Source organism: Panthera uncia (assembly GCF_023721935.1).
Source record: "Panthera uncia isolate 11264 chromosome C1 unlocalized genomic scaffold, Puncia_PCG_1.0 HiC_scaffold_4, whole genome shotgun sequence".
In the NCBI taxonomy this organism is placed as follows: domain Eukaryota; kingdom Metazoa; phylum Chordata; class Mammalia; order Carnivora; family Felidae; genus Panthera; species Panthera uncia.
The window spans coordinates 64,250,749-64,267,792 of record NW_026057585.1 but is presented as its reverse complement, the minus strand read 5'-3'; the positions used below and the strand labels follow the sequence as shown (position 1 = coordinate 64,267,792).

Sequence of the window (17,044 nt, the reverse complement as noted above, 5' to 3'; positions counted from 1 at the left end):
TATTGTCCCTGGTGGTGAGGCTCCAGGTAGGGCAGGCACCTCCCAGCTCACCTGAGCCAGATCTCCACCCAGCAACCTCCTGGCAGTCAGGGCTTCCAGCAGACGCCCCCTACCCACCCAGGCCCAGGAAGGGGAGAGCTGCTCCACATCTCCCAGCACCTAACATCTATCACTGCTAACAGGGGCAGTGCAGGGATTCTACACAGTTCCTCAGTGGGGTGGGGATGAGCAGGAGAGCCATATTGAAAGTGACAACACCCACCTTTACTACCCCAGTTCCTGCTGCACCCAGTGGGCACAGCTGATTCATATCTTAGCTTTTCAATTCCTTCAAATATCCCAGAAGATGAAACAGTATGGCATGCAGGTGGGGGCTCTGGAATCAGAGAGAGCTGGGTTCAAATCCCAGGTACACCCTTCACCTCCCGGGTGAAGGGATGCAGGTCACCCAAGAGTTATGCCTCAGTTTCTTCATCTGTAACGGAGATGATAATAACAGAGCCCACCCACAGGTGTAAACGCCACGAGGGGAGGGAGACGGCTCTGACGTGGCCGTTACTACAGCCAGCTTCGTGCGAAAGTTGGGACCCAGAGCTGAGTGATCGCCCCTGGGTCCCCGGCGCTTCCACTCTCCTCGCGCGAGTGTCCGCAGCCCTCTCCCACTCCCCGGCTCCCGGACGCCGGACGCGACGCCTGGCAGGGGTGAGGGGCTGGAAGCCGCAGTGCGGGCGGTGGGCCGGTGGCAGAGGGAATGCCCGGCCCGCGCCCGGCCCCCAACCACCCACCCCACCCCGGGGCCGCCCCCACCGCGCACTTACCCCGCCGGCAGGGCGTCCGCGGCGCCGGCCGAGCTCATGGCGGAAGGGGGCAGGCAGCGTGCCCCCGCCGGACGCCAGCCGCGCGGCCCAGGTGCTGCCGCCGGAACCCCAAGGCGGGCGCTGTGCGGCCCAGCCGCAGACGCGGCGGCCGGGGAGGGGCGCGCCGGGGGCGGGGAAGGCGGCGGGGCCGGGCCGGGACTCGGTCTGCCCGCCCGCGCAGTGGGGCCACGGCAGCCGCCCGTCTGTGGCCGACTGGACGGTGGGGCTGGGCGGGGGGCGGCCTCGGAATGCGACCCCCGCCCTCAGCTCTCACAGGGGAGAGGCCCGGGCACCCCAGGTCCGCCGGGCCCATGCCGTGTGCCCTCCGTGCGCAGCCCCAGGGGCCGGAGCTCGCCCCTGCCTCACACAGCCCCACCTATCTGTGGCCAGAAAGTTCGTAGGCCCGAGGTCCACCTCCCGGCCGCTCTCCCCTCCCCCACAGCTCCCGCCTCGCTGCGGCCCCCACCTGAGCCCTTCGTCATCCTACTGCATTGGTGGGGGGCATTCACGCCAGGAAACACGCGGCCTCCGGAGTCAGGCTTAGGTTTTAGCACTCCCTTTTGCCCGCTGCATGACTGTGCGTGCGGCAGCGGACAAGAAGATGGAAAATAGCGTGGTTTAACACTCACTAGTCAGTAGTTCACACTCGCCTTCTCAAATAGTCCCTACAGCTGCCATTTTACAGACAGAAGTTGAGGCACAGAGTTTATGTGACTTGCTCAAGTCAATTCACCTAATAAGTGGCTAGTTGTGATTGGAGCCTGGCCCTCCTGACTCCAAGGTGGACACACTCTTGCCTTTTTTCCCCCTTGGTGCCCTCCCCTCTGGGTCCCCAACCCGTATATGGGATCATCCATAACACTCCTCAAATTCTGTGTGCTTAGCCCTGAGGCATATGTCTAGGGCCAATGTTGAAGCCCACCTGGCCTTCTGACAGAAAGAGCCACTGGCCCATGAAGAGTTAACCAGCCACCACTTCCAGGCCCCAGATGCTCTTAACCATGACTCATCAGAGCACGTGGCTGCCATTAGAACTGTCCCTTCACAAAGGCAGGGGACAGGAGGAGGAGGGACTCCAGGCCCCTGGATCAACCCTTAGCTCCAGGATGTCAGAAGAGGAAGCAGGAGGAGCCTGTAGAAGCAGCCATAGTAGGAAGATGGCTCAGACTAGGTTCAGGGAGAGCCAGGCAGATTGGGCCTTGCGGCAGAGGGGAGAGATTAAGGAGATTACTGTTAAATCTAGACGGGCTTCCTGGAAAGGCAGTGAATTCTTATCCTGCCCATATGTGAGCAGAGGCTAGATGTTCACTTTCAAGGATCATTCTACCTCTCTGATTCTCAGGCACAGGCACAGAAAAGGTAATTAAATACAAGAAGCAGACTATAATGACATCCATAGACTGGAGGGGTGGGGTGAGGGTTTCTTGGAGAAGGTGGGCACAGAGTTGAGCCTTCAAGTTTATATTGTTTATACACAATAAAGTCGTGGAAAGGGTGTACCAGATAGAAGCACAGCATGGGTGAAAGCAGGGAGGTGGGCAAAGGCACACAGATGTCAGCTGGAGTTTGTGAAGCTTGTGAGAAGACCAGCAATGTGCATGAAGAGGAGACTCAGTAAAGAGGCTGGGGCACCCTATCACACATCATGTCCTTTCAAGTCTCTGGGCACGTGTACACGCTCTTCCCTCTGCCTGGGACACACCTTCCTCCCTTGTTACTTATTATTCATTCATTTAATCAGGGTTAGATCCAGAAACTTACAATTGGAAGCCTTCTTTAAAAAAAAAAAAAAAAAAAAAAAGAATACAAATTTACCAACATACAACTTCCAGGGTCCTGTGAGAGTCCTGGAAAGGGCCGAGTGAGGGGTTCTGAAGCTTTGTGCTACATTAGCTACAGGTAAATCTTTGTTGTATTTGACCAACATTTATTAAGGGCCTGACATATGCCAAAACTTCTGGCCCTGCAGGTTTCAGTTCAGGCACTACATCTAGCTGGGTCAGGGGCTTCCTAGGCACACACTGCCCCAACCCCCTCTGACCTGCCCTCATCACCCTGGGCTGACACCATCTGTGTGTGAGAGTGGTAGAGTGAGGTTTGTATGTGACTGTCTCTGCCATCAGACTGGGAGCTTTTGGAGGGTCGAGTCTGGTCGGACATCTCTGTATCAGTGTCTGATTAATCACCAAATACCAACACTAGGCCTAGCACTTTACCATTTCCCTCTGAGGTAATTATAATAATGACTGATGTTCACCAAAAGCTTATTACATGACACACATGTTAAGTGTAAAACATGGATTATCTCATTTAATCCTTTTAACCATCTCTCTGAGCTTCAGTTTCCTCATCAGTAAAATGGAAATACTGCCTGTGTCAAAGGGTGGTTGTGAGGATTAAGAATTCATGTATCTAAAATCCCCAGCACGGTGCCTGATGTGTAACACAGTTACATGCAGTGCTCTGATGGTGGTGATGGTGAGGTGGATGCCATTATTCTCAACCTTTTACAGATGAAAACTGAAGCTCAGCAAGATAAGCAGCCATGCTGCCTTTGGAGCTGGAGCTGTCCCCACACAACAGTGGCAGTGATGCTAGAGCCACTCACCTCATGAGTCAGAGCAGCAAAGTGGCCCACCCCTCAGGAGGGCTCCACCCAGGCAGCTCCCAGCCCCCAGGAGCTCTGGGCCCAGCCGGAAGCCTGAGCAGCCTAGGAGTCATCATTATTTCTGTCTCCCAACCCAGGTGACTTGCCCATCCCCACCTGGAGCTGACAGCCAAGCTGTGGGGACCAGGAGAGTAACCTGAGTCCTGGGTCCCTTCCTTCCTTGCTGGGAGAGTTTCCTAGTGCTTTGTGCATGCAAGCCGCCAGGCCTGCTTCCTCTCTTATTTTCTCCCTAACGTGCAAGAAAAATCACTGGGCTCACCACACCTGATGGCCCTGAGAACCATCTCTCAGCTTAAGAAGGGCCCCAATAAATATCTGTTTCATGAGACCTCCTCAGGATGCTCCAAAAAGCTCCACAGTGGCTTTATCTCCCATCCCACAGATGAGAAAACTGAGGCTTGGACCAAGTGTGATTTGGAATCAGGTCTTGACTCTTTATCCTGTAGGAAAAGTATGTGGAAATGGGAGGGGGTATCATAGAAATAAGGCTGTGAGCATGTGAACAGTGATGCCATTGTTGTTGAAACAGCTTAAGTTGTGAAATCTGCTCTGCCTCTCTCTCTCTGATCCTCAGTCTCCCCATCTGTAAACCTGAGATAACAGTGCCAGCCTTTCAGGGATGCTGTGAGGCTTACTGAACATTCCTTGGGTTGACCCTTGGCACCTTCCCCTTCATCCCCCCTTCTCAGTCCCTTCCTCCAGGCCTTTCCCTGGCATGAAGCACCTGTCCACTAGCTGTCTCTACCAATCCAGAACTAGCCAGTGAGACTTCAGAGCTACACCCCCCCAACCCAGCGGGCTAGTGACTGTAAAGCGGGTTTTCTTAAAGTGAATGGGCCCCACCCAACAGATTACAGGCTTGGGCAGGTTAATAATTCACAATCAACAGGCCCATCAAGAAAGGGCCCTTGAACAGGTCTGTGACAGTCACAGTTCTGAAATATTCCTTGGCAGGGACTCTTAGGGAGGACCTAGGCCTACGTGTTGGGCCAGCCTCCTCCCTCTCCATGAACTCTGACTCCCGCTAGCTTGGGAGTAACCTCGGGCAAGTTACTACCCCACTCTAGCCCTTAGGTTCCTTTTCTCCCCATATAAAGGGGAGAGAAGGATGGACCAGGAGCTCAAAGCCCTTCCTTGCTCTGATGATCTTGGTTCTGGGATCTGAGCTCTTCTACCAAAGTCTGGTCTCCAGGAGCTGCTGAAAGTGGATCTAAGGAAGGAGTCACTCATGAGGGACCAAGAACTGTTTTGATTAAAAAAAAAAAAAAAAGGAGGCAGAGCTCTAATGAGGTGTTTCAGGCATTGACTGGCATCCTGTCGGGGGTTAGAAGTTGGACTGCAGAGCCAGGAAGATCTGGCTGGATTCCTGGCCCCACCATGTCCTAGCTGTCCAGCCCCAAGAAAATGACTGTATGAGCTTGAGGCAGGGCAGGGAGTGATTCAGAGAGCAGGTAAGCACCCCAGCTCTGACACCCTGGATCAGTGACTTCAGCCCTGAAAGGGGATGATGACAGCACCAACCTCATGGGCTGCTGCAAGGACTGAATGACGTAACACACATAAAACACTTGGAACAGGGCCTTATTATTGATCTTTGAGTTTTAGTTTCCTCCCCTATAAAGCAGGGATAACAGGATTGCTGTGAACATGAAATGAGCAAATGGACCCAAAAGAGCTTTGGAACCATATAAGGCTGTCCAGAGAAGAGGGATTTCTTCTAAGATGTGCACACAGGCCTGGCCAGGACCACAAGGACATCCAATTGGACACGTACTACATACCTTCACGGCAAATGTGCTACCTCACACACTGCCAAAGGGAGCAGAAACTGGCAACATCTTTCAGAAGGGCAACTGGAATTTTGAATGAAAACCTTAGAAAGATGATACAGTAACACCTAGGTAACAAATGTGTCTTTTTTGTTTGTTTGTTTGAATTTTATTTATTTAAGGGCGCCTGGGTGGCTCAGTTGGTTAAGCGTCTGACTTAGGCTCAAGTCATGATCTCATGGCTCGTGAGTTTGAGCCCCACATCGGGCTCTGTGCTGACAGCTCTGAGCCTGGAGCCTGCTTCAGATTCTGTGTCTCCCTCTCTGTCTGCCCATCCCCCGCTTGTGCTGTCTCTGTCTCTCTCAAAAATAAATAAACATTAAAAAAAATTTTAAAGTTTGTTTATTTTGAAAGAGAGAGAGAGAGAGAAAGTGTGTGAGCATGCAAAAGCTGGGGAGGGGCAAAGTGATGGAGAGAATCCCAAGCAGGCTCCCCACCCTGGGCCCAGAGCCTGACATGGGGCTAGATCCTAAGAACAATGAGATCATGACCTGAGCCAAAATCAAGAGTCAAGTGTTCAACTGACTGAGCCACCCAGGTGTCCCAGACAACAAACATGTCTTAAGAAATAGTCATGGATATAAAGATTTCTGGTACAAAGATGTTCATCATAGTGTTTTCTATAATAAGGACACAACTGGAAATAACCTAAATGCCCATCAATAAGGAATTAATTCAGTGAATTATAGTGAATTTGTAGGGTGAAATATTCTGCAGATATTTAAATTATGTTTATAGAGAATTTCCTTTTTTTTAAGTTTATTTACTTTTGAGAGCAAGAGAGAGAAAGAGAGAGGGAGAGAGAGGAAAGAGCATGCACACATGGGGGAGGGGCAGAGAGAGAATCCCAAGCTGGCTCTGCCCTGTGGGGCTCAAACCCACGAACCAGGAGATCATGACCTGAGCTGAAATCAAGAGTCATATGCCCAACTGGCTGAGCCACCCAGGTGCCCCATTTATAGAGAATTTCTTTGTCTGGATTACTACATTGTCTCCCAGGTAGTTTCTCTGCTCCTTCCCTGGTCCGCATATTATCTTTTCCAAATAGCATCAGACCCATTTGATCTGATCATGTCACTTGTTTGTTCAAAACTCTGCAGTGGCTCCCCATGGTGTTCAGTGCAAAAGCTAAAGTCTTCACATGGCCCGAAGCCCTGAATGACCTGCACCCCCATATCTCTCTCTGACATCATCTCCCTTTACTCTCTCTTCATATTCAGCCACTCTGGCCTCCTTGCTTTTTTCTAAATATGCCAGGCATGCTCTCACCTCAGGCCCTTTGCACTTGCTATTCCTTCTGCTCTTCCTGCAGATATTCATATAATTACTCCCCCACCTGCTTCACATCTCAGCTCAAATGTCACCTTCTCCATGAGGCCTTCCCTGACCATTCTATTTAATGTAACCTTTGCCCTCATGGTCCCTATTCCTTTACCCTGCATACTTTTTTCCATAGCACTTGTTATCTGACATCCTGAATATTTTGCTTATTCATTTATTTTCTGTCTCTCCCCATTAAATTCTATACTCCACAAGGGCAGGGCTGGTATTTTTCTTTTTTTCATTTTGGTTCTCTAATATATTTCCAGTGCCCAAAACAGTGCCTGGCACACAGATGTTCAGTAATTATTGCCTGAATATGTTTTCTGGAAGGTGGGAAAATATTTAAAAAGCAGAATACAAAATTAGTACTAAAGAAAAAAACCCCGGTGTGTATGCATTTGAGAAAGCACACAGAGGCTCTATTTCCTCATCTATTAAAATTGCAGACAACAAGACCTCCCTGGTCAGAGTTGAGGTGAATGGAAGGTGATGATGCATGTCAAATCAGGGCACAGCCAAGCACAGATCTCGCTGTTATCAGATCACTGAGGCAGCAGGGTGGCAGGGGATGGGGATGTTGTAGAGGTAGGGGCCTAGTTCAGAGGGTGCAGGGGAGAGAAGCTGTGGTTGGAGGGAGCAGTAGTAAGTGAGGGAGAAAGGAGAGGGTAGTGCTGGGCACTGAGCCTGTGGAAAGATCATCCCTTTTTTTTTTTTTTAAGTTTATTTATTTATTTTGAGAGACCATGTGTGAGCAGAGAGGGGCAGAGAGACAGGGAGGGAGAGAATCCCAAGCAGGCTCTGCACTAACAGTGCAGGGCTCAATCTCACAACTGTGAGATCAAGTTCTGAGCCAAAATCAAGGAACGCTTGGAATGCTTACCCAACTGAGTCCCCCCCACCCCCCCAGGTGCCCTGAGAGGTCATCTTTCTTTGACTGGCCTGTCTTGTGCTCAGGGACAGTGCTTTTTTGTGCCCTTCAGTCACCTACGTATAAAGGAAGTATCCAACCATCCATCTACTTGGAAAGGCAGCAGAGTTACCTTCAATCTGAGACTTAGATACTCTATCTGGGGGAGGGTGTTTATTAGTTGGAGATGGATTCTTGCAGGGATGGGTCTTGCCAGGGCAGACTCTGCGAGGGAGTAGAGGGACACCTGAGGCTGTGGGAGGGAATGAGCAGGGACAAAGTTCATTCCATGAGGAAAAAAGGGAGTCAAAAGGTATGGAGCATCTAGCACAGGGCTACCTGGATGGGGCACCTGATGTCCCACTCACTGTCATAAGTCCTAATATAATTGTCCTGCTGGGGGACATGGGACAAATCCAGCCACTTAGTAGGGTGGGGGAAAGATTTTACCTAAAAGCAATAGATTTCTTCTTTGCTGTTCATCTGAAGAGGGCTGATATTGGGAAAGGCAAGGAAGGCCTGGGAATCTTGGCTTAAGAGAGAAATTTCCTCCTCTCTCCTGGGAAGGAAGATGTGGGAAAACATATACTGCACCATCACAGAAGTAGAAGTTCTATAGTCAGGCTCCTATCAGGATGGTTGAGGGACTTGATGAGGGGCCACAGAATCATAAAAGTCCTCTGTTACTGATTCCCTGAAGTGGTCTTTTTTTTTTGTTTCTTTTTTTTTTTTTTTTTTTTGAGAGAGACAGAGAGAGAGCGTGCACGCATGCATGAGTCAGAGAGGAACACAGGGATAGAGATAGAATCTTAAGCAGGTTGTATACCCAGTGCAGAGCCTGATGCAGGGCTTGATCTCACGAACCATGAAATCATGACCTGGGTCAAAATCAAGAGTTGGTCACTTAACCGAATGAGCCACCCAGGTGCCCACCCCACCCCACACACCCCCGCCCCACCGTAAGGTGCTTTAAAAAGTTGCAGCCTTATATATACAATGGAATACTACTTGGCAATGAGAAAGAATGAAATCCTGCCATTTGCAGCAACGTGGATGGAACTGGAGGGTATTATGCTAAGTGAAATAAGTCAGAGGAAGACAGATATCATGTTTTCACTCATATGTGGAACTTGAGAAATTTAACAGAAGACCATGGAGGAAGGGAAGGGGAAAAAATAGTTACAAACAGAAAGGGAGGGAGGCAAACCATAAGAGACTCTTAAAAAGAGAGAATAAATTGAGGGTTAATGGGGGGACAGTGGGGGAGAGGGGAAAATGGGATGGGTGATGGGCATTGAGAAGGGCACTTGTTGGGATGAGCACTGGGTGTTGTATGTAAGTGATAAATCATGGGAATCTACCCCCAGAACCAAGAGCACACTGTACACACTGTGTGTTAGCCAACTTGACAATAAATTATATATATATTTTAAATTAAAAAAAAAGTTACAGCCTGGTTTTAGGTCAAGCTGGAGAGGAATCGGGAAGGGTGTGTCCCACCCTTGGGATGGGGTGATACAGTGAAGAGCCTCAGGGACCATTGCTCTCTAAGTCCCCCCACCCCTCCTGGGCCAGTGTGGTGGTGGTAGTCAGGCTGAGAATGGGGCTGGGGTTGGCAAAGTCACAACTGCAGGAGAGTGGTGGGTGGCACAGGCCCCCAGAGGGTGCTACAAGGGACTAGTTCCCAGCTCTTAGGCTGTCTTAGGCTGAGCTGGAAGACTCTCAGAGCGACGGGCAGGGGTGCTCTAGGGAAATCATATTTTGGATACTTCATGAAACTATGACTTTATTTTAAAGGCCTGCTCACTGGCCACATTTACCTCACAACACTGAGCCCCCCTAACTTATTTTTAGGGACCTACTTCTCCTTCCCTCCTTTCTAGCCCCATTGGCCGAATGGTAGAGCCTCTTATTTGATTCCACCTCTCAGGGCACAGTGATTAGTTGAAAGAATGGCCAACTGGATATTTCCCTGAGCTTTTTCAAACTAGACTGGTGGAGAAGCCCCTTCTAGCTGAGGGACTAATGACAACAATCAGTAACACTCCTTGGTTACACTGTCTATGTGTTAGGCACTGTTCTCAGTGCTTTATTTACATAAGTTAATTCACACAATCCTCATAACCACCCTGTGACGCAAGTCCTAACATCACCCTCCTTTTACAGATGAGGAAGGTGAAATACAGAGAAGTTAAATAACCTGCCCAAAGTTACACTGTCAGAAAGTCCCAGAGTCAGGATCCAAAATCAGCCTGTGTGGCTCCAGGGTGCTTTTCACTGCTTTGTCTTACTGTCCCAAGCCTTAAGCTTGGAAGCTGCTGGTAGCCATGCCTTGCACAGAATGGAGAAGTACAAGAGAATGACTTACAAGAGAATGGAGCTGACCGCAGAGAGAAACTGAATTGAGAAGCAGAAATTTTCAGAAGGACAAGCAACTCAAATCACAGATTTGGAGATAAATCAGGAATTGGCATGCTGGCAGAGCTAACACTGCAACCTACATAATCTATTTCCAATTGACCTCAAGACAGGACCAGGGGCGCCTGGGTGGCGCAGTCGGTTAAGCGTCCGACTTCAGCCAGGTCACGATCTCGCGGTCTGTGAGTTCGAGCCCCGCGTCAGGCTCTGGGCTGATGGCTCGGAGCCTGGAGCCTGTTTCCGATTCTGTGTCTCCCTCTCTCTGTCCCTCCCCCGTTCATGCTCTGTCTCTCTCTGTCCCAAAAATAAATAAAAAACGTTGAAAAAAAAAAAAATTAAAAAAAAAAAAAAAAAAAAAAGACAGGACCAAAAATGTCCTAAGTCAGAATCCTTGATAAAAAGGGACAAAGGTTACCTGGAGTTTCCCATGGTATCCTCACCAGAGATTGAGGATTTGAGGGCTGCAAACCCTCTCACACCCTGTGCGGCTGTCCTTGACAACAGAAGGTAGGTGGGAACCTTGGGACCAGAAACTTCAATAGTGTAGAACCCTGGAGTTTTAAATCCTGAGTCTCACAGTTCACCTGTGAATTATCACCCGAGCCTTAACTCACAGAATCTGAGAATCGTAGAGGTGAACACTCAGCACTGGTCTCCAGTCCAGATGCTGTCCTGAGGAAGGGCCCCCAAAGCTGCTCCAAGAATCCAGTCACCAAATTCAAAACTGCCTGCCTGGAGGCATCTGACAGCTCCTGGAGCTCAGGGCTCAAACTGACAGCAGGAATTCTGTTGATGGCAGTCCCAGGAAGCCCCAGCCTCTTTGGCTGGGCCCCTCCATTCTCAGAGGGGCCCCTCCCTCCCACAGCAACGCTGCTACTTAATCACTCTCTCAAAAGCAATCTGCCTGCTACACTTTCCCCTTTGCTCCCAGTGCTGCCTCCTACAGGAGCAGTCTTGAGTGTGGCAGGTTACTGGTATGGCTAAGAAGGGGCCCTGTTTGTAGTGCCAGCAGTTGGCAGTCCCCACTGTAAGATGTATGGGCACCATTTCTCTTTCCTAACACTTCCTGGCTACCCAATTCTAGTGCCTGGAATCCTACCATTGGCTACCAAACCTTTCAGAATCTCCTCTGTTCCCTAGTTCCCTCATACGAAGGCTAAGAAGGAAGTGAACTCACATTTACCGAACACCAAATATGCCCCAGTGGCTGTCTGTTAGGTCTTTAACCAATGGGACTTCATTAGGTCTTCCCACCACTCAGTGAGTAGCTATGATTTTATAGGTGAGTAAACTTAAGTAGGCACAGACCAAGTAATTGAATCAAGGCCATAGAGCTAGTAAGTGGCAGCCTAGGGGCTGGGCACCCTCCAACCTCTTCACCCTTTGGCCAGGCTGTGGGAGACCGGACAGCGTGGTGGATGAGGAGTGAGGGTAGGGAAGTCACAGCTGGGAGAATGGAAACCTGGTCTTGTGCCTCAGGTATGAGACTTTGTGGGGACAACTAGGAGTATTCTCTGGATATTTGTGTCCAGCAAGTTCCACCTGAAGTATAAAGGCACATGTGTTCAGGCCCTCCTATATACTCCCTCACCCAGGCCCAAGGAGGGATGCAGAGGCCTCTACTCGGCCAGTCTCCCTTCCCCCTCCCATCATTAGTGATTCTGAGTGTTACCTCCCAGTCTGTCTATTCACCACTTAGCAGTTCTTCCTCCTTAGCTTCTTTCCCCTCACCACCCTGCATTCTCCTAATCCGCACCCCAGAATCCACCCTGGGTCATCATGCCAGCCTCCCCTCTGGTCTCCCTACCTCCCTCCACACTGTGACATCAGCAGCATGCACACATTTGAAACTCAGAAGGTTCCTGGTACCTACAGGACAGAGCAGAACCCAATTCTCATAGGCAGGGCAAGCTTTGGGCAAGAAATTCATCTGGACATAGCCATTGTTCCCTATCCCAACCAGGAGATCTCACCGTCCTTGGAAATTATTCTCTCATGTCCTCATCAAAACTGAAGCACACTCTAAGACCCTGTCTTCTGTCCATATGTACCGGGGAGACAGAAAAGGATGACACGGACTCAGTGTTGAAATGGTCTGTCCCTCAACAAATCCTTTCTCCCTGGGGTAGCAGGGTTACCTTTTTTTTTCTTTCTTTTATTTATTTTGAGAGAGAGAGAGAGAGAGAGAGAGAGAGAGAGAGCGCGCACGAGCAAGCGAGGGAGGGGCAGAAAGAGAGGAAGAGAGAGAGAATCCCAACCCAGTTCTGCACTGTCAGCATGGAGCAGGGTCATCTTAAAATATATAAATCCTCTCCCTGATGCCCTCTAGTGGCTTCCCAACACACAATGAAATCCAAACTCCTTGCCTTGTTCTGGAGCAGCCTGCCTCCTGGATCCGATCAGACACTGATCCTCAAGGACTCCCTTTCTGCTCCCCAGACACAAATCACACTTTGACATGAGCTACCCTCACTGCTGGGAATGCTCTGGAAATGATATATTTTATTGTCCATCACATGGCCCTATTTTAAGCTTTATACAACATTGTTTATTTGCTTGTTTATTTGGTTACTTGTCTTTTCCACTAGAACATGGTCTCCTGAGATCAAGGAGTTGTGTCTCTGTAGTAATGCCATATCCACAGCACCTAGTACAATGCCCAGAGCATGGTACATGCTCAAAGTTGTTTGTTAAATGAGAAGGAGAGAACTGAATGAGAACCATGAGAAGGAAGCATAGAAGCTGAAAGCCTCTGAGTCTGACTCAAGATTGGGGTCAGAAAGGCTCTCTAAAAGAGGTCACCCTAAGTTGAGTCCTAATGGGCTGAATGTCAGGAGCGGAGGATGGCATTCCAGGCAGAGGCAACCTGGAGAAGCCTGGAACAGTGCAGTCAGTGTTGCTGGACCAGAGTGAGCATTGGGGAGTTACGGGCCTAGGCAGGTCACCACCTCTCTTAAGAGCCTTGAACTTTAACCTCTAAGTGATAGAGAGCCATGGAAGTTTAGAAAAATGACATGGTCTGTCTGTGCTTTAGAAAAGTTCAGTCTGAAGGGTGCATGGAAAGAAGACTGGAGGAACTGGGAAAGTTAGGGGATGTTGCAATAGTACAAAGGGGAATGAATAGCTTTGAGAGACACCAGAGAGAAAATCAACAGGACTTGGACACTGGGGTGGAGATGAGGGAGGGAGGTGAAAGGGATGACTTCCAGGTTCCGGGCTTGGGCAACTGGGTGGATGACTATGCCATTCACTGAGATGGGAAGAGGAACAGGTTTAGGGGTGAAGATGTGAAGTGTGATTTGGGGCTTGCAGAGTTTGAGGTTCTCATAGGACAGTCAGATGGAGGCACTGGGAGGGCAGCTGGATTGCTCTTTTCCAGGGAGTAGGAGGGTGAACTTTAAGTATGCAAAGGGAAGAAATTGGGGGGAGGGGGTGTCAAAGCTCAGAAAAGAGAGGACTGTCCCCTCTCCTCTTTCTTAAGGGAACACATCTGGAGACACCAACTCATCCAGGAGGTGGGGACAGCTAGGTAAGTGGAGGTGACACACAGGAAACAATGACACATCCCCGAAGGGCTGACCTTGGAGGAGCTGTGGGGGCACCTAATTCCACCATTGACCAGCACTGGCACCCAAGATTTCCCCCGACACTGCTGCCCCCAGATAGGAACAACTCAGGGTGGGGGTGGATGCTGTGCCTGCTCTCACCTGTCGGGACACACAGGGTGCCCACGGCTCCCCTCTCGCAACGCTCTGGAGGACCAGGTGCGTGAGCCGTACCGCTGAGGGGAGACTCGGCAGCCCAAACCTGACTCCCAGCCCGCCCGAGGGCCAGCCCACCTGAGCACCCTCGCAGGTGGCGCGCAGACTGCGGCACCGGAAGCGGGGCTCGGGTGCGGCCGGGGTGGGGGGTGGGGGCGCATCACTAGTCCCCCGGTTCAGCCCCAGCCCGGCTGGGGGCCACGACACGCGAGCAGCGGGCACGTGAGGGTGTGAGAGGCGCTGGGCTGCCCCTCCCTGGCCCTCCGGCCGTTACCCCGCGCCCAGCAGCCAGCGCGTTGCGGTCTCCAGTTGTACCCCCACAGCCGTCCCTCCCGTCGGCTGCCGCCCGCCGCCCCTCTGTCCCAGGCGCGCCTCCCGCCGAGTCCCCGCCCCTGCCTACTACCTGCGGTCATTCTTCCCAGAGGCCGCCCCCTTCCAGGCGGTCAGAAAGGCCATGGACGCGGGCCGGATAAGAACCGCGGCGCGGGCGGCCCCTCGTGGCGGCGTGGGCGGTAGCGGCAGCTCCAGCGGCGGCACCTGGACCCGGCGGGCGGGGCCGGACCGGCGGCTCCTCCCCGCCGCGGCCCAGCGCCTCCCAGTCCCGCAAGGACGTCGGTGTTCCCTGAGCGGACCTGGGGTCCCAGGGCAAGCCCACTCTCGTCCAGAGCCGTAGAGACCCATCGTTAGTCACAAGGAGAAACTGAGGCCCAGGGCCACATAGAGGGCCAGTGACAGCACTAGAACATAATATACACCAGACCTCTCCAATCCCAGTCTAAAGCCAGTCCACTGAACCGAGGGGCGATGATGTCACCAACGCCTTTCCCTTCTGCTTAAGTACAGAAGTCTGCATTGCCAGGGCTCTACGTGAATGGGGTGGGCGGGTTGGGACTGTAGGAGTGGCAGGTAGGGGAGCAGGGAGGTAGGTAGGAGCTGCCTGGCCTGGGAGTGGAGGCTGCTGGCAAGCAAGGCACTGGGACAGGAGGCTGTGCACAGACTTCTGCTTCCCAGAGCCCCCGTGGGACGTGTGGGAAAGAGAAGGAGCCACAGCCTGTCTCCAGTACAAACTTTCTTTGAAACCGCGTATTTTGTCTTTGGTTATGCGCATTTAAAATTTTCACTTTATTTTTTAAAGTAAGCTCTACACCCAAAGTGGGGCTTGAACTCATCACTCTGGGATCAAAAGTGGCATGCTGTACTGCGCCAGCGAGGGGCCTGCAAAATTTTCCCTTTATCCAGTAGATGAATCTGCTCTGGAGCAAGGTGAGCCCCTGACAGTGCAGTCCAGCAGGCTTCCACAGGAGACTCAGCTAAGGACTAGGAGCAGGGTGTCTTGAGGAGGATCACTATAAGTCCAGCATGAAGGATGGATTCAAAGGTCCCTGGAGACTTTCCTGTGAGAGGATGGAGGTTGAAAACAGGATGGGGCAGGGTGGCTGAGGGACCATTTCTGTCTCCCTTTGGCCTGGGTTTGTATTGCAGGCACTTGTGCAACACAAATCATGCATCTACTAAATGGTGACTGATTCTGACAAGTCTGAGCCCTTCTCTAATGTGCCAAGCCCTAAGCCAGGTGTTTTTACACAAGTTCTCATTTAATTTCATCTTATTAAATACTTACTCCCATCAGTTGATTAAACTGGGGCTCAGAGGGGAAAATGGACTTCCCTGAAACTAAGCTGTGGAGCTAGGTCTTACATCCAGGTCTGTCTGCTTTATCTGCTGCTGGCCCCCCAACCCCACCTGTGGTTGCACGTGGGCTGGGCAATGGAGTGGGAGACCTGGGCAGAGGGCAGAAGCCTCAAGGATTATCAGGGCAGTTTCTCTCAATCTTCCTTGGTAGAAGAGGAAACACGACCTTTCCCCCTTTCTCTGAGAATTCATGTCATGGTCTTCGCAGATCAACAAGGGCCAAAGAATGCTGCCTATCTGACCACAAAGCTAGAGCTTCCGGATCTTGAAATTCCAGTTACATCCACCTAGAGGCCCAAATCCCTCAGCCCACAGGGCCTTGCCCAGTTTGGCAGCATTGGGAATTACAGATGGCCAACTTCCTTCTGGGCTCACAAGGATGAGTATCACAAGGCCTCAAAAGCCTGGCCTCCTATAATAGGCCCAGAGCCCAGTCAAATTCCATTTGGAATTAAAGTCCCACCCAGCCTCTGTGCCCACAGGCAATATTACTTCCTCCAGGAAGCCCACCTGTATCTCCTCAGTGGAGGAACCTCTCCTTTTTGGAGGTTACATTTGTACCTCTTTCACAGCATTTAGCACTACATATTTTTTAATCCTTATGTTAGTTATCAATGACCAGTTTTACTCTTCAGATTTCTAGCTGAAAATACAGAGAATATCTCACCTCTGTGTGTTCCATGGATGCTGGCACCACTGCTACACTAGTAGGTGCTCAGAGCAGAGTAAATGAAGAAGGAACTAATATTTATAGTTTCTACCCTGTGGAAGGCACTATGCTGAGTGCCTTTACATACCCTACCTCCAACTCAGACAACTCTGTTTTGACAATATTTGAGTCTGAAGTTAAGAAATGTTCCTGAGATCAAGTCAAGGAGCTAGGATTCAATCCCAGTGGTCTCAAACTTCAAGGCTTGTTTCCTGTGCTTCCTCTTCACCTTTTCCTTCCTCTTCCTCTTTGCCACCACCATCATCATCTTCTTCATCGTCGTCATCATCACCATCAGTTGTCTAGAACTATCTTAGGCATTATTCTAAACTTTTCAGATGTACCAGCTCATTTTATCCTCAGAACAACCCTATCAAGTATTTCCTTATACAATCCCAATTTTTACAGTTGAGAAAATGAGGCAGAGTAATAAGTAATCTGCTCAAAGTCAAAAAGGCTAATCAGGTGGCAGAGTGAGGATTTAACCCAAGCAGTCACCCTTAAGTCTATATCTTAACCCCCAGCCCCAGTCGGCCTGCCATACAAGCTCTTAGAATGCACTCGGCATTTGTGAATCACTTTCCCAAAGCTTATCTGATTTTGAATCTCATAACAACCCCAAGGTAGAGCAGGTTTTATTCCTTCTCTTGCTCTGGAGCCAGAATGCCTGAGTTAGAATTTTGGCTTCACCACTTGACAGCTGAGTATCGCTTCAGGAAAGTTACTTAACCTCTCTCTCTGCTTCAGTTTTCTCATCTGAAATGGGGACTGTGTAAAATGGGGATAAGAAAAGCACCTAGCACAAGGCTTGTTGTGAGGACTAAATGAGTTAATGCAAACAAAACAGAATAGTGCCAAACACGTAGTGTGTGTTATGTTC

The 17,044-nt window shown here is 50.5% G+C and overlaps 1 protein-coding gene across 2 annotated transcripts in view; it reads right to left on the bottom strand.

The window, feature by feature from the left end:
• TTC39A (tetratricopeptide repeat domain 39A) overlaps positions 1–14,620 on the bottom strand; it is a 55,159-nt gene extending 40,539 nt beyond the window's left edge. Inside the window, exon 1 of one of the 2 annotated variants that reach the window (XM_049617208.1) lies at positions 14,167–14,620. In XM_049617208.1, coding sequence (XP_049473165.1) covers positions 14,167–14,444 — 278 coding nt within the window. In that variant the 5' untranslated portion in view covers positions 14,445–14,620. Of the gene's footprint in view, positions 1–818; positions 950–14,166 lie in introns of those variants that run through there. The other variant, XM_049617209.1, reaches the window with a different exon arrangement.
• Between the last annotated feature and the right edge of the window lie 2,424 nt (positions 14,621–17,044).